This window comes from Lycorma delicatula, chromosome 1 (genome assembly GCF_047948215.1).
Source record: "Lycorma delicatula isolate Av1 chromosome 1, ASM4794821v1, whole genome shotgun sequence".
NCBI classification, from domain to species: Eukaryota; Metazoa; Arthropoda; class Insecta; order Hemiptera; family Fulgoridae; genus Lycorma; species Lycorma delicatula.
The window spans coordinates 205177618-205205477 of record NC_134455.1 but is presented as its reverse complement, the minus strand read 5'-3'; the positions used below and the strand labels follow the sequence as shown (position 1 = coordinate 205205477).

The 27860-nt window shown below is 29.7% G+C and overlaps 1 protein-coding gene across 3 annotated transcripts in view; it reads left to right on the top strand.

Moving 5' to 3' along the window:
* unc-13 overlaps window positions 1-17092 on the top strand; it is a 915368-nt gene extending 898276 nt beyond the window's left edge. For 2 of the 3 annotated variants that reach the window (XM_075371036.1, XM_075371027.1), the window contains 4 exons: window positions 3360-3458; window positions 6103-6265; window positions 10252-10378; window positions 15213-17091. In XM_075371036.1, coding sequence (XP_075227151.1) covers window positions 3360-3458; window positions 6103-6265; window positions 10252-10378; window positions 15213-15377 — 554 coding nt within the window. In that variant the 3' untranslated portion in view covers window positions 15378-17091. Of the gene's footprint in view, window positions 1-3359; window positions 3459-6102; window positions 6266-10251; window positions 10379-15212 lie in introns of all 3 variants that reach the window. The other variant, XM_075371044.1, reaches the window with a different exon arrangement.
* Window positions 17093-27860: the final 10768 nt, after the last annotated feature.

The following is a 27860-nucleotide window of genomic DNA, read 5'->3' as shown; positions in this document are numbered from 1 at the left end:
TAGGAAACCATATAGAATTTAGTTGTAAGTGATTCTGTTTTTCTTTTTCGTGTTCTTTAACTTAGATAACTCTGACGCCATATCAGGTTCTTCAACCATATCCTCCAGTATATGGGGTGATGGCGGAGGAGACTTATGAGAATGGGATGTCACTATTGACATCCCAGAGGTGGTGGTTATGTGGGTTCCCTTCTTGGGGACCTTCTTAGTTGGCTTACTGCCAGCTGTGGTAGCCTCTGCCCATACCGGTAGTACTTTGGCAGGAACTTTTGTATGGACCACACTGTTGGATTCAGTTATTGCGACGCAGGACGTTTTACTCACCTTTGTCAGCCCAGAAATAGTGGCTGCAATCAAAGTAACTTGATTAGAAACCATCTGAATGAGTTTCTTAAATTCAGTGCAGGAACCGCACTGTGGAGTATGAACAGTTGAAGTAGTCTTGTTTTGACGCAGCGGTGGTGAAGGACACATCTGGTTGTATGGTTGTACGAGGTTCCGTGAGTTAAATTTCTTCCTATACTCCCTGCGTGCAGCCGGGAAAGATAGTTTCTGCTCAGTACAGATCTTGAGAATTGCCTTTTCTTCCTTAAAGGTTGGGCAATCTCGGGAGCGGGCTGTATGTGAACCACTGCAGTTCGCACATTTTTCACTTTCCTCGCAGTTAGTGTCATTGTGACCTTCAGTAGCACATCGAGCATAGATCTCCGACCTCGAGCAAGTTGTTGTAGTGTGACCGTACCTTTGGCACCTTAAAAACACCCCCGCGGGTTGGGTGTGATGGGCGTACCCGAACGGAGAGGTAACCTACTTTAATCTTCTCTGGAGGAACAGGAAGACTGAACGTCAGTACAAGGGACGGAGTCGGTTCTTCTATCCCATTGTGCCATTTCATCATACGTATCACCTCTACAACACCTTGAGTACGAAGTTCATCAGCAATTTCCCTTAAATTCATTTCCAGAAGGTCACGATAAAAAATCGCATTTGAAGGGAGCCACCCTCCTGATTTTCCTAATAACAACAAAGCGAACATTTTTGCACCTGACACCATCTTCGTCGGCTGTAGCAAAATTATCCTCGTCAGACGAAGCTGACCAAGGCCTTTTCACTAGACTTAAATTGGTGTTTTTTTCAGATGGACCACCAACCATTATAGAATTTGCTGTAGGAACTGAAATTTTGGTCCCACGAGAACCGGCGATATAATAGACCACTCCAGCAGAGCGCACGCATACTGGAGCTAGAGCTAAATACAACTGGGTTTGCTCTGGTACCAGAGGACATCGTTTGAGACTCACTACGTAGAGCCATTCACCTGTAGGCAAATAGTTCCCACCTTGGGTTACGGTTGCGTTTTGTACGATGTCGCAACACCACCAAGTGTAAATGAAAGAGAAAATTGTGTTGGATGTTGCTGTGTAGTCGAGTAAATGTATATGTTGTAATTCATGTAGTGTACCTAGTGTAGTATATGTATATAGTGAAAAGTATTCTGCAGCTAAGTGTGTAGTGGGAAAAAAAGCTGCAGAGACTAGGTCGGTAGGGACGCCAACCCCCAAAGTCTTAAAGAATAAGACTCCCCGTCGGGGAGTCTTATGTGTTATACTGCATTGTATATCAAGAATCAATTATGTGCCAAAATATTATTACCCTTCGAACATGTTATGAATGTTGTTAAATAAGTAACAGAATTCGAGCAAATCCTTTATCACACGGATTCTGTAAAGCCCTTGTCGAAAAGGACGAAGAATTAATTATTCTAAAATCACCTGACCAAAAGTCGTTTTCCTCTTCCCACCGAACCTCCCTAATTCCTACTACATCAACATTTAAGCTGTCCATTTCCCTCTTTAAATTTTCTAACTTACCAACCTTTTTTAGACTTCTAAAATTACACGCTTCAAATCGTAGAATGTTATTTTTTAATTTTCTGGTGACCCCTTCCATAGTAGTCCCCACCCAGAGATCTGAATGGGGTACTGTTTACCTCCAGGATATTTTACCAAGGAAGGTGTCTCCATCTGTGTTACATGAAAATGCAGTTATATTTTCTTGGAAAAAAGTAGCTGTAGTTTTCCATTACTTTCAGCTACGTACTACTCAGAAGATTGAGTGATTTTGATGTAGCCATTTAAGTCCTCCTGACCTATGCCCTTAACAGCTACTGAAAGAGCTGCTGCCCTCTTTCAGGAATCATTCCTTAGCCTGGCTATCAACAGATACATCTCCGATATGTGGTTGTAGCTATTCTTTATCACTGAGCACTCAAGCCCCCTGACCGCCAGCAAGATCTCATGATTCAAAGAGGAGGGTCTATAATATAAGATTATTAATCATTTATAATATATGTACAGGAAAACAAAACATAATGCAAGTAACAAAAGCTGTGGAGGGAAATTACCTGTAAAAATTATTAAGTCACAGATGACCAGTTATTGTTAACTGGTACTGATGACCAGTATTCTAGTATATGCAGCGTTAATGGTTTTGAACATTTAATTTTATAGATTACTATTTAGAATTGTTGTATGCTACTCATAAAATGAAAGGTAATATTTTTTTTTAAATCAGATAATTGCATATATTCAACATACTGGTGTGGTTTAAGTTTCTAAGAAACCCTTGGTACCATGCAAATCTTATCTATAGATATTAGTGAAATATTTCAATCCAAATAAAATATCTTTTCTGTTGTGAAGGAATAAGTTGAGTTTCAAACCATTAGATCAAGCTTTGAATTATAGTCTTAGTTGTAGTCTTCCAAGATTGTAGTTTGAATGTTATAAACATTTATTTATTATTCAATAATCATTTCTTCTTTTTCATAAAATTGAATTATTGAAATATCAACTGAAATCTCACAGGTTACATAAAAAGAAACTAACTGTTCATACTAATTTAAAAAGGTAAAAGGTGCAAACAACAGATAGTCACTAGATTTAGTTATAAGTTTAGAAGGCATATTAATACAATTCTGCCTGGTGCATTTTAATATTCTGTTTGAAATGATATTAATTATAAAACCTGCCTTGACAAGAATATATGCAGTCGTTCATGGGAGTCTAAGGTTGGAGTTTGATTCTTCTAGAATTTCTTATCATTCCTTTTTGGAAACCATTAGTTTCTGCCTGGAGTGTACCCCTGCTATTATCTAGCTCTGCCTTGGCCTACTGTTTTTATTCTCTCTTTGAAAGAAATGCTTTTAGCATTCAGAAATATGTTATGTTGATTAAAATTATTTTTTAATTGAGAAATATGTTCATTATAATCATACATTTATTTTTATATATTTATAATTTTTATTTCATACATACTTACATATCTTTTTAATACATAAGTTTATCTTTTTTCTGTAGAAATGCTTACTCAGGATGAAGGTAGTGTTGGGGAAGTATCAATTCAGGTTGATTTATTTACGCATCCAGGAACAGGAGAACATAAAGTTACAGTTAAAGGTAATAAATACACAAAAATAAAGTTTATCTTAATTTATGAAATGTTTTTCAAAAGTCTTTCTTTTACAGCTTATTTGACATTTTGAGAATATCTGGTGTATGAAATATACTAAATAGAATCTATTACTTCAATGTGGAAAGTATAATACAATGATAATACTGAAATCTTGTTTCACATGAGCTTGATCTTTTTATTTTTGTGTAGAATATTTTTCTTTTCATACCCTAACATCCTGACCCCCCTTAGGGGAAGGCACCCACCTTGTGATGGTTCCAGTCGCCGCACCATCCCCCTTTCTAGTCCTGATGGGCTTTACTGGAATTCATCTTTCAGACCCTTTAAACTCGATAACATAGTCATCAGTTTGGCCTCTGTCAGGATGTCACTGATCCAAATGGCAGACATAACCATTAATAGTTATTATGAAATTCCATTAATGGAATGGAGAAAATGATGCAATATTAATGGCATACTTAGATGTAATGGTAGCAGGTGAAATATCTGTGTGGTCAACATTAATTCTGTAGCATGCTGGAGCTGTTAGTGCCATCTCGTGGTGCCTCTCTGATTAGTCACATCTATTGATTTCAATCAGCAGTCTGATCAGAGTGAACTGTCAAAGATTGCAGATAAAGACAGATCAGAAGGTTCTATTATGAAACTTAAAATAAAAACATAAAACTTAAGAAAAACCACAACCATATACTGTTCTATCTATATTTTCTTGAATAATAGTGAGTTTTAATTAAATCACTTAGCATTAAATTAAATCATTTTACTACATTCAAATTTATTACACAATGTTTACATTCTGCATTCAGTACAAATTTATTCTATATTTAAAATAAGAAAAGATTTATAATGAATATTTATGTTATACTCAATTTTACAGAATTATATATTTACTGAATGTCATAATAATTAAAAAACTGAGTCGATCTTGAATTCTGAAGAATTTAATACAGAAATTAAAATTATTTTTTTACTGCTCGAGTACTAAGCAAATAAAATATTTATTTTTCTAAATATATTACTGCTTTATGTAATTCATTCATTATTTAAAGAAAAAGAATTGGTTGTTTTAATTTGTACTGAAATTTTTTTTTCCAGCTGTTTTATTTTCAGCCAAACATTCTTGTTCTATAAATGCTACTAAATCAATATGAATCATTCTTTAGGCAGAAGCTGGAAAATATTACAATAAAGGACTTGATTTTTACATTTTATTAGCTCTTTTATTAGGGGGAAAGGTGATTCATTAAATATTCGCAGGAGAAATTAAAGGAGATTAGGAACTTATTGAAGGTTGCCTTTTTTAAGAGTTGTATCCAGCCTCCTCTGGTGGAACTTAGATTTGTTTTTAAAATGTCAGCATTTATTTCACTTGAAATACATTTTATAAAAAAGTAAATAAATAAAAAATTAGCATCAGTAACATAATAAACTACAGAGTTATTCAGAAATTTTTAAACTCAAGTAAATAACAAATTTTAATTTAAAATATAATTTTTTTTCAAGTTATTTTGTCAATTATTATTAATACAATAAAGGAAAATCTCTTTTTCATTAAAAAATAAAATTAAAATAAATTTTTAGTTACACAATTTTTATTAGCAGATTTAAAACATGGTATTCTATGTTTTAGGTAAGCATATGAATCAAAACATATTTAATTTTCCTACACATTATGAAGAAAAAAGGGTAATTTTAGGTGGTTACTTCATCAGATTTTAATAATAAAGTCTTAAACCACAGATTTTGCATATATTGTCTTCTTTTAACTTTTTTCAGATTATTCATAAAAATGGAAAAAGGAAAATCTAAATAGTGAAACATTGAAAAGGGGAAATATTCTGTTTTTAATAGATTTACTGTAACACATTAATTTCAAAAGTAAATGGAACTGTATTGAGGTTAAGTTCATAGTTTTTTTTTTTTTTTATAAAAAATGATTTAGTTGATGTCTTTCTTATAATAAACTGACTTTTTCTCCACCCAATATGCATAAACATTTGCATGAATTTTAATTTGTGATCAAATGTATCTGAAGTTATCACAAATAAAGAGTACAAAGTTTTCAGAAAATGAAATATCAAGTACTATTTTTAAAAATGTAAATACTGAATTTCTGTAAATAAAACTCCTATAAATGAAAAATCTGTTGGAAGAATTAGATTTTACAATTATATATAAATACAGCTGGTATAATATTACAAATCTTAAGAACTGTTGATGTTTCTGATAATGACCAACAGTACATGATTTAATATTCGTAAGATTAATTTACAGTACTGCTTTCTTCAAATGTTTCCATTTAAAAAAACTTTATTCTTATATTCTCAAGGGAATTAAAAATAATTCCATGAGCAAAACATATTAGCTATAATTAGTAAAAACAGAAATACTGATAAATATCTCATAGATTAATGAAATAGTTACATTTGTAGAGTTCACTTAAAATTAATGACATAGCTCTTCAGAATGCTAAATCAATAATCCACAAACCCATTTCTCTTGACATATATATTTAAATTAATCTTTGAATTGTACAGTACTTTTATAATGTTTGAAATATGTAAAAGTATTATGAGTTTGATTCTATTAATGAAGATGTTACACTTAATTTATTCTGTTTGATCTTAGTTGTGGCAGCAAACGATCTTAAGTGGCCAACAGCAACTGGAATGTTCCGACCATTTGTAGAAGTTAATCTAATTGGACCACATTTGGCAGATAAAAAGAGAAAACAATCAACCAAAACAAGATCTAATAACTGGTCTCCGAAGTTTAATGAAACCTTTCACTTGTAAGTAAAGTAAAAAAAGATTTATTCTGGTAATTAAAAATACACGATGTCATTTTGCACATTTATGAATGTATTTGTAACCATTTTATCACTGATGAAGTTTAAATAATTTCTGAAAGTAAAGGTTTTAGAGTTATCATTTACTTAGTGCTTCTTTTTAACATCTGCAATTTAAGTAAATTTTATTATGTATAGTATATTGTTCCCTTAGTTTTACAGATTCCCATGAGAAAACAGATATACTTCAGTCAATTATTCTACTAATCAAAATAAATAAAAAATTCATAGAAACATAGGTCTGAAAATGTTCTATTATACAGATATGGCTGCCAAAAGATTTTTTCCAAATTTCTATGCATCATGCTGCAAGTGATTTCCAATTATGGACTAACTTTGTAATTTTAGGAGTAATTTGAGTTGAATTTAAAAAACTGGCCAAAAGTTATATTATCTCCATTCAATTATCAAAGAGTAAATAAACTTAAATTGCTAATATACATAAAAAAACTAAACATTAAAATCAACATACAATCTATTTTAAATAAACGTGTACAAAAAATGCAAATAAAAGACAAACATTAAAAAAATAATTATTTTGTTGTTTTTTTACATGATGGTCGAAATGATTCTCAACAAAATTTCTTGCAAAAGTTGAAAAAATCATTTTGATGTGTGCTATAAATTAAAATTAGTAACAAATGCTAATTATTCTATTATATACGAGGGTAAGTCAATTATTATTCGCAATGAAGTTATAAATTTTATTGCAATACAAATAGGAAACTTACATGTACATCATTTTTCAACCCTTGCATTTCAACGCACTTGGTCCATCGTTGCACAAGCATCCTGATGCCCTCATAAAAGAAGGTTTTCAGTTGAGCTGCAAGCCAGGAATGCACCGCTTCTTTCACTGTTTCATCCAAGGTAAATCGGTGGCCGCTTAATGCCTCTTTAAGTGAACCAAACAAGTGGTAGTCAGAAGGGGCAAGATCAGGACTATATGGATGAGCCAATACTTCAAACTTGAGTTTCTGGAGCGTTTCAGCAGTGTGTGCAGCAGTATGTGGACAGGCATTGTCGTGCAACAACACAACACCTTTCAACAGCAGTCCTAGGTGTTTGCTTCGAATTGCAGGCTTCAGCTTGGCAGTAAGCATCTCACTGTAATGCGCACTATTTTTATTGTTGTGCCCCTTTCCTCATAATGTTCCAATACTGGATCTTGTGAGTCCCAAAACACTGTAAGCATCAGTTTTCCTGCGGATGGTTGGGTCTTGAACTATTTTTGCAGGGCGAATTTGGATGTTTCCATTCCATACTCTGCCGTTTACTCTCTGGCTCGTAATGATGGTTCCATGTGTTGTCACCAGTGATGATTATGTCTACGAAGATGTCCCATTCGTTACCATAGCGATCCAAATGTTTTTGGCAGATGTCCAAGCACGTTTGTTTATGCAACTGTGAGAACTGTTTTGGGACCCATCTTGTAGACTTTATGAAACCTAAGTCTGTTGTGGATGATTTCGTAGGCAGAACCATGACTAATTTGCAGACGATGTGCCACTTCATTAATAGTTACTCGTCTGTATAAGAAAACCATGTCACATGCACGCTCAATGTTTTCCTCATTTGTGACGGTAAACAGTCATCCGGCTCCTTCATTGTGCGTAATACTTGTGCGACCATTTTAAAATTTTTCAATGTATTCAAATTTTTCAATCCATCTGTCGTGTTGCAGCAACACACTGTTTCCGTACTGTACCGAAAGTCTTTGATGAATTTCAGCCCCTGATACACCTTCTGACCACAAAAAACCACTGAATGTTGCTCTTATTTGGTGCAAACAGAAAGCGGTGCAGCCATGGTTAACGGCAGGACAGCGATAATGGAACTAACCTAGCAGCATCAAACCTGCACAGACAACAATTAAGCCACACATGCGTCATCTACACAACACCACAGTATTACCAACATAAACAAAAATATAACTAAATTGCGGATAATAATTGACTTACCCTTGTACAATTTTCTCAGATATATTTGATGTAGCTATAGTGCAGATATTAACTTGCAGTGTTAAATATTTGTTTTTCACTTCTTTCTAAATGTAAATAGTATTAAGATTTAATTTTCTTCTTTTTCTTATAAGCACCTTTTAATTCTGTAGTCAACAGTTAATGTACTTTCTAAATGGTCAGTAGCATTTAAAGTAATAATAAATTATTATTAAATAATTATTTACTATTATTGCATCATTTCACATACTCATATAAGTTGAAGATTAAGTTACTGGAAATTAAAATGTTGAATTTCATTACTCTGAACTTTGATTAAAAAATATAAAAATTTCATTTAAAAAAAGATTCTGTGATAATTTTGCCACTGTTCATGATAGTGGTGTCTGTTACTTACATAACAAAACATCAGAATTTTAAGAAAGTGAATATTACTTAGATTAATTTTTATTATTATTATCCAAAAATAGTTCAAATTACTTTTTATTATATTTTCTCACAGTCAGTTAAAAATTGGTTTTTGTATCATGTTAAGTGGATATTTTTTACACAGTAGTGTGTGAATTAATCTGATGAAAGGATTTTTATTGTTTCTTTCCACATTATGGCAAAATTGCTTGATACACTATTCTCTATGTTTTCAGAATAGCTCAAGGTACATTCTTTGTCTTGTTAGCAATTGTACTGAACCAATACATTATATATTAAGTTTCACATTTTTCTTATTTTGTGTAGTAAGTAGATGGATCCAACTTGAAGAAAATGTTCTAATTAAAGTCCTCACTTTTGGAATGTGATTTTAGCTTAGGCAATATAATGAATTCTGTATCAAAAATTGGAAGAATTGTTCCTTTTGAGCTCAAAGAAAGAGTAAGTTTGTATGTACCAAAAAACTAGTCCATTATAGGTTGTTATTAATTAGAAAAGATCAAATTAGCCCTAAATAATATGCTGTGATTATAAGTCAATAATGATTAGCCAAAGAAGTGTACATACATGTAACAGATGTACAACATACACTGTTTGTAGATGGATGAAAACCTCAAAAATCAGTTAAAAAAACAACTCTTGAAGTAAGTAACATCCAGAAAATACTAATATAGGCCAAAGCATACACAAAGTGAACCAAAAACAAGTGGAAAATGTTTTTTTCTGAGGACTAACACTTTGTTCTGGACTAAGAGTTTGATAAATTGGAAGTATTTCAAATGAAAAAATGTTATCAAAAAATACCATTTCCAAAAATCAAACATTTGAACAAAAAATTGCTTTCATTTCAAGGACCCCAGGTGTGTCAGTGGTTAGTATATTGAAAAGTAATAAATACATCAATACTCTCAAACCCTTTTTCAGAACTTCAAAAACTTTTTCCACAAGGAAACTAAATGTCATGCTGCCAAAAAATTGATCAAAAACAAAACATTCTGTAATATAATGTCTAGAATATTAACCCAACAAAAAATGTATCAACAGTTGTGAAAAATAGAACAGAATTAAATTATACAAAAAAAAAATATTACCTCATTAAATTATTAGTATATTAGTAGTTTCCTAATAAAGAAATTTGTTTAAAATGAGTAATGTGCTTATTCAATCTGTCATATTACAAATGTGAATTAAAAATGTAGGAAAACATGTTAGTTTCAACATAATAACAGATTGCAGAGGTAAATTTTTTTCTTAATGAAATTATATTTTATTAGATAAAAATTCTGTTCAGAATTAACTTGCATTCTACTGTGTTTCACTAATTTGTATTTCTCAAAATTTGTTATATTACCTTGGTTTTGTAAATAAATGCAAATGTAAAAGTACTGTAATTGCTATTTTATTAGATACTTATGAGAATATAAAACAAATGAATAAAAACATTACTCGACCATTGTACTGGCAAGAAGTTATGAATTTCGTTCATCAGATTGTATTTTACTTTCTTGTAAATTAATTTCATTAAAATATCATTTGCAGCATCATTGGTAATGAGGAACAACTGGAATTTTTTGAACTGCACATTTGTGTTAAAGATTACTGTTTTGCAAGAGATGATCGCCTTGTTGGAGTGGCTATTTTGCAACTTAAAGATATTGTTGATCAGGTGAGAGTTATTAGTAATTTTATAATTTTACTAATTTTCTGTGTTATATTTCTGTTCATACTCGTATATGATTAAAACACTTGTGAGAAGTAGTTTAATGTTTGATCTCTTTATTTAGTAGTTAGTTTGAAGATTCAGTGAACAATCCACTGGTAGAGCACTAGGGAATGTGTGAATGTTTGTATTGCCAGTGTATTAAACTTAACTAAAATATTTAAATAAAATATCATATTGTTATGTAGGTTGTTTTATCAATAAAACTTTTCAAAAAAATATAAGTAATTGTGTAAAGACGTACATCTAATGATCAGAATGATAGTATAGCAGCCTATAATATCAAATTATGGCTTGAGGCATTATCTGTGTGCATCTGTTTTTGCAGTATAGTTATTTATTCATGAACTTTTAAGATCTACTGGAAGCAGATTCTTCCACTCCATGCTGTTATACACCTATGTAAGATGTTTGTTGTGCCTGCCTCCGTGATTGTGGTGCATCTCAGCCTTTCACATGCTACAAAATTGACATTTCATGTCATCCTCTGGAGCAATACCTAACAGTGATCCCAAAGGCTAAAAAGAAAAAAATATCCTTATTGTAAACCAACAAAGAAGAGATATAAGTATTTTGGTTACTTTCTATCAAAATGGTTATTTCTAAAAAAAAAATTATATATATATATTTACTACCCTGTTGGAGCTCTGCCCCTGGACCCCTATGGCTCAGATCAGTGCAGGCAAGTCACAGGATCAACCTAAAGTCTCCCCAGGCCGCAAAGCTCACTTCACTTTCCATTCACATCTGTCCAGCTTGCTTTGCTTACTACTACCATCTAGCCAGAGTGTTCATTACCTTCATGCTTGTTAGAATAATACTAATGAATAACAATTTAAGTATTCATGCTCAATAGAAGTCTGAAAAAGAAACTAAATTACAAAAGGCAGAATATTATAATTATGGTAACTGAAGTACATATTGACAAGAAAACATTTACAACTTATTTCTTTTGCCATGTTGACAGAAATTAATTTATTTTTAATTAATTTTTTCTTCTTTAAAGAATATCTTTAAATTAACAACTTCTCCCCCAAAGGAGCTAGGGCCTTGATGTATGGTTTAAAATCTTCTCTGAGATAACATGAACTTATCTTGCAAATTTAAAAGCAGTCGGTCAATTGGTTCTTGCATGATGAATAAAAAAGCAAACTTTTGGGTTATAAGACATTTATAAATTGTATAGAAAATGTAGTAAAATTGTTATAGATATAACTTAATTATAACTGACATGGAAAAGGAGAAGTTAAAACCACTACACCACCTTTAGAACTGGTGATGTAGTGGCCGGGTCAATATGATAGCAACTATAACAGAGACCCTTACATCCACATGCCCTCTGCGATGACAAACAACTGCCACTTCAGAAACTGACCAGTTTACAAAATGGAAGGTGATAACATTGCAAAAGATCAGTTATCCTGAAGCAAGAAAAATTGTCAGCTGCCAAACACCTATCACTTAGGTAGAAGCGACTCGTACCCCTTCTACACCAATGTTTAATGCAAAACAGCTACTTTTACCCATGCACCAAGCCTTGCAGCTGTGATCAAGAGAATCAAAGACAATAAAATGAAATCTTCTCCTACAAAAGAACCTATAAGATCTGCCAAGATACAGCCACCAGTAAAAATTGTACATAAAAATATTAAAGAGACATCCGAAAAGGCCAAAAACACTCCTCCAACTAGTCATAAGGTGAAGGAAGGTGAGGAAAGAATACAGAAGTCTGAGCCTGGTGTGATGTTCAGATAGAGAAGAGCCTGGCTAGAAATACTATTGAAGCCTAGCTTAGTTATGGAACCTCCCAAAGCACATAGGATTCCAAAAGAGAGGGTGACTGAGTATTTCAGCCAACCCAAAAGTTTCAGGAGGGAGTGCATCCAATCTAGACTTGGATGCAATACTCCCTGCTCCACCTGAGCAGAGGTGTCTTCTGTAGGACATCTCTAGTGGCTGGTGGCTGTAGGACATCTCCTCCACCACCATTGATGGTATCAAAGATTGAATCTTTGTCCATCACCAAGGTCTCAGACACCTTGTCTTCAGAGGTGGACTCTATCAGGAAGATGGAAAAATAAACAAAAGGGGATGACCTAAAGGAAAACTAGGCAATAAATGTATGTGATACATTTAATGTCAAGAGATTTTTTATGTTTTTTTGCATTTTCTAAGCTACTGACAAATTTATTTAAAGGATGCATTGTTTTTATTAACCGCAGGCTCTTTGCACCAGTTTTCATAGTTTTGACAATATTTATTTAGAAATGGATTGTAAGATAAGTGGCAAGGGTCATCTTGTGTTCTTTTTGTGTTTTAATGTACTTTGATAAGTATGTTTTCAGGGTGATCTGTTTGACAAGAACTGGTCTTTTTACTTGGTCCCTATTTTTGATCAGGGTAGGAAAGTTTTCAGCTCAGAACAAAACCATTGTTTATAATGACCATAGTAGTCGATGGACGATATCCCAAAAAAAGCCCTACCCTTTCTCAGCCATGTTTAATTAAAAATTGATTTCAGTGACAATTTGATTTTCTGTGATAATTAGGTGGTTGAATAAAAAAAAAGTGATCACTCATAAGTGGTGACTTTGTTCGAGAGTATTCTCTCTTTTAAGTAAACAGTTTGCTTATGAGTAATCAGTCAGTTTGGGTTGAATAAACAAAAACTTTTGAGCAAAGTGATACCTTCGAAAAGCGTGAGCAGCAACTTTTGAGTGATCTCTTTTAAGTAATCTGTTGTTTCTTAAGTGTTAACTTAATTGTTGTGTAATATTCCATGATTCACTGCTCATGTTATCGATGCACTGTTTGTAAAATTAAAAAAAAAATTAATTAAAAATAATAAAACAAATTAAAAACATAAAGATACCAAGGCCTTGTTACAATTTTAATGTTGTTTTGAGTTGTTAGGATTGTTTATTAGTCCAATAGGAGGACTAGTGTTAAACTTTTTAAATTAAATAACTGAATTGTAAAAATGATCTAAAATGAAGAATTTATGTTATAAAAGACAACGTTTAAAACTTAGCAAGGCACTCATCCCTTTAGGGTTTTTTAGTTGGTTTTTATTTGTTCTGTTAATCTTTATTCATTTTCTGTAATTGTTTTAAACAAGGGATTTCAAAGAAAAGGATAAGAATTTTGGATACCTTTAAACTTATTACTTATCTTTTTTTTTAATTTTATTTTCAAAGTTTAATTTATAATTTACATTATTTACTTTTAATACAGTTACTTAGAGTGAATTTGTAAGGTGAAAATAAAGCCATGAGAAAGGATTGAGTTTCATTAGTAGTTGTTTAAATATTTAATAGAGTTAAAACATCGGCTAATACATTTCTCATACAACATTCATTAATAACAGGAATCACATTTTCAACTGTCCAAAAGTTCTCTTAATTGCCACTCTTTCTTTAGAATGAAGATAGTTGAAGTGCTTCTGTTGTCGATTTTGTACTTGAAATGGTGTCAAGAGCTAAGTAGCTATAACATGACTACTGTCTCCTAGTAGGCAATATCTTCCATTTAACTCAGAAATTTTCCTGTTCACTGCGCTCAATCTCAAAATCCTACTATCATGCACACTCCCTGGCCACTGTGCATTGATGCTAGTGAACCTTTCAAGAGCATCGCAAGTATCTTGGACATTTATGCCTGCAAAGCCTATACAACTGTATTCTTCCTTAAAACAGCTTGGCTTTTTTATTTTGCAGTGCATACAGGTGAGGGCACCGATAGTTTTAGGTATTTGGAAATGTGTTCGCCAGCTTGCTTCTGCTTCATCCATTTCATTTGCAGTACATGGAAATTTTATCCACTCATTTGCATGCCTTAATATTTGCTCCGATACAAAATCAAAAGTTTTGAATACTGTACTTTTGTGTAGACCAAAATCTTGAGCTACAACCTGGGATCTGAAAACCTGGGAGCAATGCTGTGGCTTAACTTAAAAATTAAGGACTGATTACTCAAAATTAGAAGTGTTGCCTTGTTTTTATTCAACCTGGTTTGAGTGATTTCACTTGGAAAAACTTCAGTGTTGGAAAGTGTTATTATTTAATTCAAAATCACATACAAAATGACTCTTTGTAAATATTAAAATGAAACGCTATTAAATTAACTGTATTACTACATTTCTCTAACTAACCATCACTAACTAGTTCAAATCACTTTAAAGAATTTATTTTAAGTATTCACTATTTATAATACTAAGTTTTTTAGAATATTTTTATTCTAAAAATAACAAAAAAAAACCTTCTACTTTAAAAAATGTGTTTTTACACTTACTATATCTTTTAGTGATTTGAGTAATCTTTATTTTATTTTTAATTTTATGACTGTAATTCTTAATTATGCTTAAACATTTATGTATGATGGATTTGTCATGGGTTAATCTCTGTTTTATTATCGCAACTTTTATACAACTCTCTTAATTCATATTACACATCACACCTTTTCTATGAATCTTTGAATCTCTGCTGTATTAGTAACAGATTGTAAAAGTCAATGTTTTTGTTTGTGTTATTATAAGAGGCAATGTCCACAAAAAAATAGTTATTATTGCCGAACTCTATGATGGAGTAGTTGCACCTCAACCTTTCATCCAGAGATCCTGGTTAGGCTTGGCATTTCCCATATGTTCCAAAATTTCCTTTTCATATTCCCTCACACAATCTTCAGGCTTTGAAATCATGTGGTGAATTATTCATCAAACAAAAAAAAAAATGATATTCTGTCTGTTATGATAAAAAGATGTGTAATGAATGTAATTTTCTAGGGTTCATGTGCAACATGGTTATCTCTGGGTAAACGCATACAGATGGATGAAACAGGCTGGACAATCCTTAGAATTCTTTCTCAGCGGACCAATGATGAAGTGGCTAAAGAATTTGTTAAACTCAAATCAGATATCCGACAAGAAAATCCTTTACCAGTCTCATGAGAATCATAACATGATGAAATAAGAACACAACCTCTATAAATAACTACGTAATTAACATAACTGGTACCTAGCTTGCCTGACGCCTGGATCATTATATATAAACATATATATACATAGATATATAGTATATAAATATGACAATATTGTGCAGATAAAAAACTATACATAAATGATGTAAGTACTAAATAATATAAATATGTATTTATCACATTATGTACTATGTATACATACACTTGTATTGAATTTATTTTTCTAATGGAATCGCTTAATTACTTGATAAATTAATTATTTATTAATAGTTTCTAATTACTAACTGGAATTGTGTAATATTTACAGGTATATTATTGTACAAAAAATATTTTGCTAATTTTAATAATTTCTTTTTTTTATGTAATAAAAATGGTAACAAATATTGCCATGCAACATTTATCATTATTTATCATAAGAGAGAGTGCAATTTTTGAAAGGAGATAAAACTACTTTGCTTCTTGGTTTTAATTTAAGTTACTTTGTCTAGTTTTGTAGTTACATTACAGTCTGTCATGATTTGGTTTACTGGAGCATATTTTTACAAGAGATAAATTACTTGTAAAAATTTTCTTTTTGTTTGTTTAATTTTTTGTAGTATTAACTTTTTTTTATAGTTTTAATAAAATTTCATTAATAATTACAATTAAACATTCAAGGAAAGAGTCATCAGACTTGTTTGACTGTATCAACCAAGCTGTTGAATAACAACGCTAAACACAACTACAACAGTGCTATCATCATCTTCTACACGGAGCATTTGCAAATCAAATTTTAAAAAATGTCCATTTCCTTCTCTTTATACAAAATTCTATGCAAGGTCTTGCATAACATTTAGTCTGAAAACAAATTATAGTTTACTGATAAAATATGATATTACAAATTGAATATTTTAAGAAATCCAAGTAAGGATATATTAAAATAGTGGATTACTTCTTGTAAGCAGTGCAAGAGGCAATAAAATTTCTTCTATTAGGAGAATGACAAGTGGATCGTATTTATGACTGTACTATACTGCTGGTTGTAGTCATATTTGTGACTGGCTACCAGTATTACCTTCATTGCTATTTGATTAAATTTGTTATCTTTCCTTATCTGACAAGCAAAAAATCAGTCTTAAGTCTACCCAGTCTACTTATTGCTTCATTATTCCCTTTTTTAGTCAGTTACTTTTTCAGTCAATTTACTTGGTTTACAGTTAGTTATTTTGATTGCAGCTGCAGTGATGCCTAAGTTATTAAGTGATTATTAGTGCCTAAGTTATTAAGTGATGCCTGAGTTTAGTAGTATGCGTTTAACTGACAATTGTATAAAATCATTAAAAGTAACTTGGCTTTACATCTTAATATTTTATTAATATCAATCAGCTGATTTTCAGTATTTTTTCTTAGTATTAGTTTTGACTGAAATGCCTTATCACTCTTATTTTCTAATCATATAGAAATTTTTTAAGTTGATATTAATGGAACGATGGCTTAAAATATCACTTTTATTATTAGTAGAAAGTTTGATTCTTAACTAAATAACCAGACATGTATTATTATCTTGTTTTAATATTTTAACGTATATTCACAGAATATCAGAAAATATAGATAGTTAAAGAATCATGTATAGTAAGAGAATCATGAGACAAAGATTCTAATGATTATATAAAAGCTTAGCAAAATCTGCAATTTTATTTTTTATTATTAAAAAAAAGTAATGGTGAGTAAATTTTTATTATCACCACAGATTACTAAAAAATAGTTTGTTAAAAACAATACTATATGCAATTTCTGTATATTTTAATATATATGAATGAATTTATATGAGAAGCTGTAACTAAACATGATTTTATAAAAAACTCTTTAAAATTAACAGGTTACTCATTGAAAAATGTGTATTAGACTACTTCTAATTCTAAAATGTTTTATCTCCTTTCAAAAGTTTACTTCTGAAATTAAATTATTCTAATTTTAAAATAAAATTCTTAAAAAACTTACATATGAAAGTTATTAAACATTAAGCTTATTATTTACAATAGCTGATTAGCTCTTGATGAAGTTATGAACGTGTTCAAAGTTCTTAAAAAAAAGAAAAAGACAGCATTTATTAAAGAGTAAAACTAATTTCATATTTTAAGACTGATGGGTTTTATTTTTACAATACATGTAGCTTAAAAATTTATTCATCTGTTGTACTTTAAAAGGAACTGAAAGTAACAAAACTAAGTCATGTAATAACTTCAAGTAAGCTTGGTGCTTATTATATGTTATTAAAAATATTGTTATCTGTTATTGTTATTGTTAAATACATGTGTAAAGTGAAATTCAACATGTTTCATAAATTACAATAATTATTATGATGTCATTTATTAACCACACATTTGTTAAAAATTCTTCAGCATTTTATATTAAATGAGAAATAATAATATAAATATATAAGTAATTACATAAGTAGATAAATAATAAAGCTGTTACTTTACAGTAATATAATTTTATTACTTCATAAAGGTGTTGGCCTCAGTCATCACTTTGATTTTGTTATAAAGATATGTAGACTATTTGTCTTATATTTAATGATGGATGTCAGCTAAAAAAATCTAAATTAATACAATTATACGAGTACAAGATAATAATGTATGTTATTTGGTAATTCATGACTTACCAATCTACATATTTTTCAAAAGTAGTCACTTTTAATTGTCTTATTTCTTTCTTTTTTGTCAAGAGCAATTTTATAAAACAACTACTTCTTCAGAAATTAAATTTAATAACCTATGAATTAGAAATATTAAAAATTTTTAAAGTACAGGAAGAACTAGCACGACTGTCATGCCTGACTTGAATTTTTTGATCAGATAAGTAAAAATTAATCAGACATAATATGAAAGCACATTATTCTTATTTATTATACTTCAATATTTTTAATTCACTGAGCATTAAACTCACACATCTGAAAAAGTAGTGATGCTCTATAAAAGTACTCATGAAATAAAAATTAGACAAAAAAGTGAATATTATTTAAATATATAAAACTTCTTCTCTAAGGGTGCATTATAATAGAATATTTATTGATCTTTAATATGTATATGGTACAAACCCAGTAATCTTGACTTAAATAATCCTAACTTGCAGATAATCCAAACTATCCTATACCTGTTGTATGAAATTTCTAACACTGAGGAAAAAGTAATGATTGAAAATATAAAAATAATTTTTTAAAGTACTACTAACTTGATTTAATTATTAAAAGCCACTCATGGTTTTGGTGTGCTGTAGTTTTTATAAATAATTCTTAAAATTTAATCTAAATAGTCCGATTAAAAAAATATTCAAATTTGATTAGTTCAAATAGGTTTGAATAGCGATGATAATTAAGATGGTAAATGTTCAGTTAATCTAGACTTTAACTGATTCAGACTGACATTAAACTTGCTGAGTTCAGATCATTAGGTTTATTATATTGTACATATGTACATATTTATTTCTGTATATTCAATGAAGTATAATACAATTGTTCTAAACTGCAGAGCATTAACCCTATAAGGGGAATATGGAAAGACCAAAGAAACAGTGTAGAAGAATATTGTCTACAATCATTTTTACCATTCAGACTTGTGATTTTGAAAATTGTTAATTTAACTTCATGATGTGTGTGAGTTGAGAAAGTCCTTTGGAGGCTTAGTACAAGGTAGTGCTATTTTATTAATTACATTACACAAAATACAAATACAAATTCTTATAAATAATATGATTACTTGTTTTATGCAGCATGTGTAAAATAATGTATTGTAATCATAAACATTGTTGAATAACTGATACTTTTAATTTTTAACCGTTAACCGTCAAAAATTAAAAAGACTTAACAAAAGGTAGCATTTATAAACATATAACTCATATGTTTGCTTATTTTGTTACTGACAAACAATAGAATAAAAATTGAACTGTCTGTTTGAAATATTAAGTGTAAATTGTTAAAATAAAAAGTTCTTATAATTAATCAGTATAGTTATGCTTCCTGTCTAACGTATTAATTTAAAAAAAGGAAAAAGTAATTTTAAAAAAAATTTAATTAATCTAAAGTGCGGGATAGGCTTTTATTCATGTCAGAAACGACAAATAAAAATAAATGTTTATATAAAATTGTTACAAAAATTTTTATTCAAAGCCATTTAGAAGAAAATTTATTGGGAAGAAACAAGCTCTTTTAGAGTAAAAACAAGACGATAGGAGACAAAGTTGATAACATCTGTAATTTTTCATGAAAATTTTGAAGTTTGAAACCAGCAGTTTTAAGATTGGCCAATAATCATGCTTACTTTCTGTAGATTGTAAAGGCAGTTTAACTTGAAACACAATTATTTCTTAAAACTTCATAATAATGCAATTAAAACTGAATGATCATTAAATGGCATGTACTAATCTTCATGTTCAACAATATAACTTAACAAAATATTCAAACAAACAGACTTCTTAAACAAATTAATCAGTATGATTAACAAATTTGGTTATTAGTACTTTTTTTACATTAAAATTATGGTTACTTTGTATAAAAGAAATTAAAATAAAATATGAAATTATAAACTACAGCATAATAAGAAATATTTCAGTCAGTACAATATTTCATGCAATCGGCTACAGTTCAGCAAAGCTGCACAACTTGTGCAGTGATCTCCAGAATGTCATACAAATCACATAACTAGAGCTACAGTTTAAATTGCTGTTTGCTATTGTTTACAACTTTAACATATAAAAAAAAAATTAAGACATTTTAAACCCCCCTCAATAAAATGTAATTACATTAGCAATAACAATATTTTTCAACCAGATTGCAGGAAAATATGGAAAAAAATGGTCACTCCCCTGTAGTGGTGTTTTTATACCCTACACACACACACACACACACACACACACACTCCCCTGTAGTGGTGTTTTTATACCCTACACACCCACCCACACACACACACACACACACACACACACACACACACACACACACACACACACACACACACACACACACACACACACACACACACACACACATACACACACACACACACACACACACACACACACACACACACACACATTATATATATATACATATATATATATATTTATTTTCAGAATCAATATCTAATATCTTTGAATAAAATATAAAATGCTTAAAACTGTTAATAAAAACTTATTTTATTAATTATTTCATGAGACTGCAAACTCTCAGGCTCACCTATATCTTGCTTCATAAAAAAATGTGAATACAACACTATGCATTGATTTCAACTAAGCATAAAAAAAACATACTACAATATCTATTGTTTGATGAACAAACAGACTATTTATGTCATTATGTTAGACATTATCACTATTGTGATATTAATCAATGACATGATATGATTATTTGAGACATGTTTTGTAATAATAGATTAATACTCAGGTAAAATTAGCATAATTTTTTATCAATCAGAATATGTTTCTTTATCAGTAAGACCTTAATTAAAGTCACTTAATGAATGTAAATTAAAAGTCATGAATGTGAATGCCAAGTGGTGGTATTTTCGTTTTGTTTAGATTGTTTTAAAAAAGTTTCAAATAGGGTCTAATTTCAACAGTTATAGCAAAAAATTATTTTCTTAAACAATGTAACAACTGACTACAGTATTTTTTTAATTTCATAGGCAAAAAATCCTAACAGGGTGGTAAAAAAGGCAATGGCCATTTCCATCTAGTTAATATAAATATTTATTCTTATCATTAATAAAGTAAATCTGTATAACTAATGATAAATGTCCATCAAGTATGTAAGTTGAATATTATTTGTTGTGTTGTCCAAATTAAGTGAATAAGATTAAAGGTTTAAGTAATGATATAGCGCACACAAGGAATAATGCATATTAAAATGCATAAATAAATAGTTAAATTATTTATTATTACCTCATACCTGTTTTATCAAAAGAATCAATAAAAATATGGCACACATTCAAGAGAAATTATTAACTAATAATATCTGCTGCCGTTCATATCTTAACCGTTTATGATATCAGCTACCAAAATTCAAAATAAAAAATTAACATAAATTATTAGTCATATCTGATGTGTCATGTTGAATCTGTGTACATGTACATAAATGATATTGTGATCTATTCATTATGTTATACGTTAATTGTCATGTTTCATATTCATTTAATGTACATACACTGTATTATCAAATAAACATTTCATGTATTCATTGTAACAAAAAATAGATTTGACCATTACTTCGCTATTTGTTTATGTATAATCATTATAATGATGTTAATTGAAATAAAACTATTAATAAGTACCTATGTGTTGTTAAAAGTTCTTTTTCATTACTTTTTTTTAAACAGTTGGAAAGTAATCATTGTTTAAATTGAGTATAAAGTGAAAAAAAACCCTAATATTTTTTCTCTTTAATAACTGATATTAAACGTATAATTCATTCTAAAATATTGAGTAAATAGCACTGTAAACAAAATATTTAATGTTATAAATTATTTTATTAAGATATTTTTGTACAAACTTATAATATAATGTTCATTATTATTAATATCTTTTTGTAAATGCAGTTAATATAAACTTCATAAACATATATTTGTTAAATATATGGTATATTGTTATGCATTGTATTGTACGTACTGTGTACCTTTATATAATATTGACATTAATAATAAAAAGTTAGTAACTTATTAATTATAATTTAAACTTTCAGCAATTTAAAATTGTCAATAAAATAATTACGTGTCATTATTTTTAACTTGTTTAAATAAATTAACCTACTTCTTTTTTCTAATACTGATAAGCACATTTTATCTAACTATTCATAATATTGAAAAAAATATGAAGTAGTAATTACAATGTAATTAAAATTATAATTCATCAAATCCAACAGCTACAACAGATACAAAATTTTAAAAAAAGATCATTCTAAAAAAAATTTGCAATGTCATTTCATTTAATTAATAAAAAATAAATGAGCATCATTTTTTAAACTTAAACTTAAACTTTAATAAGTAAATAAATTTACTTATGATTTCATTAAGACCTATTAATAATGATAAATACTGAATAAACAGTTCATTTACTCTAAACCTTTCATGCATGTAGGTTACTCTGATACTTCAGGATAGCACACAACCCTCTGAAATTAAAAAAAAAGATATGTATATGAGGTCTGTTCAAAAAATATGTAAACGTCATAAAACAATATGTACTTTATTTAGAAGCTACTTGTTTGGGTCCCCTTCAAAGTATTTTTATGTTCTTCAGTTCCTTCGTCGCATTTGCCTCAATCTTGGGAATTGTCTCAAATCTTCTTCCTTTCAAAGGTCTTTGAGTTTGGGGAACAAGAAGAAGTCACAAGGAGCATGGTCAGGTGAGTAGGGTGGGTGGGGTGGGGAAGAACAGAGATCAAGTGTTTGACCAAAAACTCAGAGTTCTGAGGGCTGGAGCATTGTCGTGATGAAAAAACCAGTCACCACTCTTCCACATTTCTGGCCTTTTCTGCCAGATAGCGACCCGCACACATTCTGTTTATGGTCCTCGACAAGAACTTTTCATCTTCTTCTGAACGTACAAGCAATTCTTGACAAGCCTGGATATGGCTTTTTGGTCATCTGTCATCAGGTGTGGAACAAATTTTGCAGCAACGCAGAGCGTCTTCATTTTTTCAGTCAAAATCTCATAACATGATCCAACTGATATCCCACACTCTTCAGCAAGTTCTGTAATGGTCAGACATCAATTTGCCCAAACCAGGATGTTGATTTTGTCTATGTGTGAGTCGTCAGTTGACGTGGAAGGATGTCCAGGACGCTCATCATATTCAATCGATTGATGACCATCTTTAAAACGTCCATGCCACTTAAAACATGTCACATGCTTCTCGCAGATTTTCCAAGTTTAACACAAAATTTCACAGCAACTCTTTGCTCGTTCAAGTCACTCATTCTAAAATCCGCCAAACGAAAAACACACGTCACAAACAACCACGTAGCTAAGCAATCAATAATGATATTTGCAATCAAAAAACTGTGTTGTAATCAGCTGATCTGTATGAACATGGCGACACCAAGCAGATTTGACTGGAACCAACTGGATCCGAGCAATTCAAACAGTCTACTTATTTCTTGAACAGACCTCGTATACATATTGATAGTGTAATGTTAATGCTCATGGGGATTTAATTTTTCTCATCTTTTTAGTTACAATTCACTCCTTCAAATCTTGTATATTTATCAATATAAGTTTTTATAGATTAATTTGATTAAGAGAAAACCTTTACAAATTAAAGAAAACTGTAAAAAGGGTAAATGTCTACAGAATCTGAGTTTTTTAACCTTAACTAAGACTTTGTAAGGTAATCGGAAAACAATTAAGTTAATTTTCTAGATTATGTATGTAGGATAGCAACTGGAAATTGATTATAGCAGCAAAAAGACTTTCTGATTTTCATTAAACAAAATGTTTAATGAAGGATGCAATTACTTTAATTTGAAATATATTTTGAGCTTGGAAAACTAAGGAAAATTATACCACACTTCTGTAAGTAGTCTACTTCAGAAAGTGATCTGAACATTTGGAATAGGCTACTGTGCAGTAAAATTTGTTACAGTATAAACTACTTTATTAAAAATCATGTTTTAATTTAATGAACAATGTTTGAGGATCCAATAAAAACATTTAATTAAAATAATAATTCAATTCTTTGTCAATAACAATAAAATAAAAATTAAAGTGAAAATCTTTCTAAAGAGTATAAAAATTTTATTAAATATAATTCTTAAGTAAAAAAAAAAAAAAACTATAAAACCAGTTATAAATTCTGTGTTTCTGCAGAACGTGAACAACTCAGATTTATATTTCCAATAAATAAATAGGATAAACATTTTGGAAAAATTAATTCACGTTTATTCTTGGGTTATTCTTGTTAAAGGAGAAGATTTCAGAAAAAACACCCAGATGTAAGCACTGAAACCAGTCTTTACTAATAATTAAGTTAAATATATCTTAAATGGATGGCAAGCAGAAGCTAAAAATAGTGAAATTATCAGGCTGTACTTTGACTGGTTTATAAGTAAAAGATATGTTAAGTCAGGCTGTCCAGTGCTCCCACCTTTGAGCTAGGTTTATTTAATGCTACAATTCTTGATTATTGAACTCCAATGTTCTAAATAAATTAAACAAAAAAATATTATTACTTTTTAAACTTGCAGAATAAGTGCAATTGCACTCTCTGAGCACAATCAAGTACGTGGAATCAAATCTTTAAAAGAAAGCATAAGAAACATACATTACTTGATGAAATTTTTATGTAGTCATTTTATGGTTATTTTTAACTTCAGAAAAAAAAACACACATAAGGATGCACTGATAAATGAATTCATGCAAACCATTAAATTTTCATAAAATACACTGAATTAAATGATAAATGAAGTCTAAGTTTTTATTTATAATTATTATTTATTTGATTTTTAACATTAAATATTTTTAATTAATGCTCGTTCATAAATAAAACCAAAAGAACATTTTATCCTTTTGGATAATTATTATTTTTATAGTTGATTATTTATTCATATATAAATTACTTACACTCACTTATAGTGAGTAATGAAGGCTGTAAAGCTTACATAGGATAAAAAATTATTATTTATATGATTTTTAACATTAAATATTTTTAATTACATGCTCGTTCATATATAAAACCAAAAGAACATTTTATCCTTTTGGATAATTATTATTTTTATAGTTGATTATTTATTCATATATAAATTACTTACACTCACTTATAGTGAGTAATGAAGGCTCTAAAGCTTACATAGGATAAAAAATTATAAAACCCTACTGTAAAATAAATAATTGTAGTACATTTCTAAATTTTTCTTAAATTCTGCTTTAAATATAAATGTATATCTTCTAAGAAAATAAATTAATAAATTTAATGATGAAACAAATTTTTGATGTGAAAATATATTTTTAAAATTTTGGCACTTTATTACTTTTCACACAAATAAAATTCAGTTTTAGTTATTACCATTACCAAGCAAAATAAAAATAAAGTAAAGAATTATATTAACTAATAACTAAACATGTTTTTATTCTTTCAAATGTATTTACATCTAATAAAACATAGGGACATTAGTAATTAATTTTGATTCAGTTTTTTCTTCTTCAAACCTTTCAGTTTCTTACAAGCTGTCTTTTGCACAATCTTGTTCATAGAAATCTCCATCTCTTTCCCCTTTTCTTAATCTCTGACCACATTTTATTTAAACTCCATGTTCTCTAAATAGAAATTCCATGATTTTCCTTAACTAATCCCATCAATCATGTCACAGTTCTAAAAATGTTGTTCTTATAATTCGATCCAGTGCTGCACCAGGTACTAATATAATTATGTTAAGTAGTATAATCAGGACTAATTATGATGGATGCACCATTCTCTTAAAATGGCTATGTAACCAGTTCATACTTCTCTCCCTCGTTCAGGTTTCTTAGTCCAGCACTTCTCTTATCACCTCATGCCTTATGTGATATCTTCTTATTTTATCCACTAGCAGACAAAAATTGCTTATCTGATACTTGTAGTCTAATGAGTCCTTCTTTATCTAAATTCAGTTTTCATCCCAATATTAAAATTAGCCAGTAGTATATTTTGGAAACCATTTGCTGTCTAAAAAATAATTAAATTTGGACAGGTAATAATATTGCAATAAGATGTTATTTTTGCTTTACAGAAATATGGGCAGTAGTAACTAAAAAAAAATTATTAGCTAATATAAAACAAGAACACACATTTAAGCCTACTTTACTAAATGACCTTAAGATAATATTGCCAGAACAGATAGAAAAAGGTCTCTGAAATGACACAAAACAGATCACAGCAATGCAGAGTTCTTCCCGTGAAGTACCCCGATGATACTAAATTATTTATTTGAGTTAATTCTATAACCAGTTGATTAAATTCTGTCTAGGAATAATCAGGAGGGAATTATAGATAACAGCATAACATTTAACATACACCGTGACAGGTAATCAAATTACTGTTGATAATAATAAAATATATTTTGAAAAACAATAATATTGTAATGTAACGTACAATCCATTGTTCTTTATTAACTTCTGTAATTCCAGTCAGAAAATAAAAATACATATATTGATTTCTGACTAACTGATCTTAGCATCAGTTTAATCCTTGGATCAGGTGGCAAATAGTAACTAGCTGGAATTATTATTGTTTTGAATTAAAGAAATAAAATAAGAATAATGGTTAAATTAAAATTTTCCAACAGTTTTTTAGGCTCAAATATACCTTGCTCTTAAAATTTTTCTGAACCATGTATAGAAATGAACAATTAAAATTAATACCATAAGTTGTAGTGGTCTATTGTCTTAACACAATGTGCATTGCTTTTATCTTTATATTTCCTATTACTATTTAATTTAAACAATTCTTCTGAAAACAGGATTTGTAAGTATTCAAAAACTTGCTTAACTTAGTTATATTATAACTGCTTTCCGTTGGCACACATGAAAATTAAATAGTTGTTCTACTGCAGGTTTTATCCCAAATAACCCTTTTAGAGGGTATGATAAATCAACTTTGGTTATGCTTCCTTTGTGCTCACATTTCTTTCATCCTTCGATATTGACATTCCTTCTCTTCTTGTATCCACTAGTTTATTATTTCCTAAAAACCTACCTTCTGAATTAATTGTCTAAAAAGCATCCTGTCATTTATTTTGCCTGCATTGAATCTAAAGTTTTTTATCACCTTTTCTACTTTCTGAGACTATGTGGGCTTGGGTTTGTAACTTCTTAAAGATATTTTTAGTTAATCTATTATCACCCGTCCTGTGTATACCCGCATAGAATTGTAATCTTCTTTTCATCATAACATGTCAGTTTTTCAAATATAGTTCTCTTATAGGACATAATTTGAATTACAGTACATAGTTACTTTTAGGTACTAGTATTTTTCTTAGGAGTCCTCCTTTCGATCTTTTCTAATTTTTCATAATTTTCAATAATGGTTAGTTTAAGTGTTTCTGCTGCTTAAAGCATTTCAGTTCTAACCACACTTCGATAAAATCTCAATTTTATGTTTCACGATAGAGATTTCTTGTTATATGTGTGTTTTTTGTAATGTGAATTGAAACTTTCCATTTTCTGTATTCTAGTTACTATCGCTATGTTTTCTTTTGTGGGATTCAATATTCATTCCTGATTTATTTTTATTTAAAGCAATCTGCTTTAGGTATAGTTTTATTATTTATCTTATGGTAATGAGGTGAATCATTGATGTCATGAACTGTGTTTCAAAGGATATTATTAATTGTAATTTGGTTGCTTGTTTTTGTAATTCTGTGATTTGTTCTTGAGCATTTTCAAGCAAATGTAATTAATGCCATGTCATCTGCAAAAGTTAGGCAATCTACTATGATCTTATTTAAGT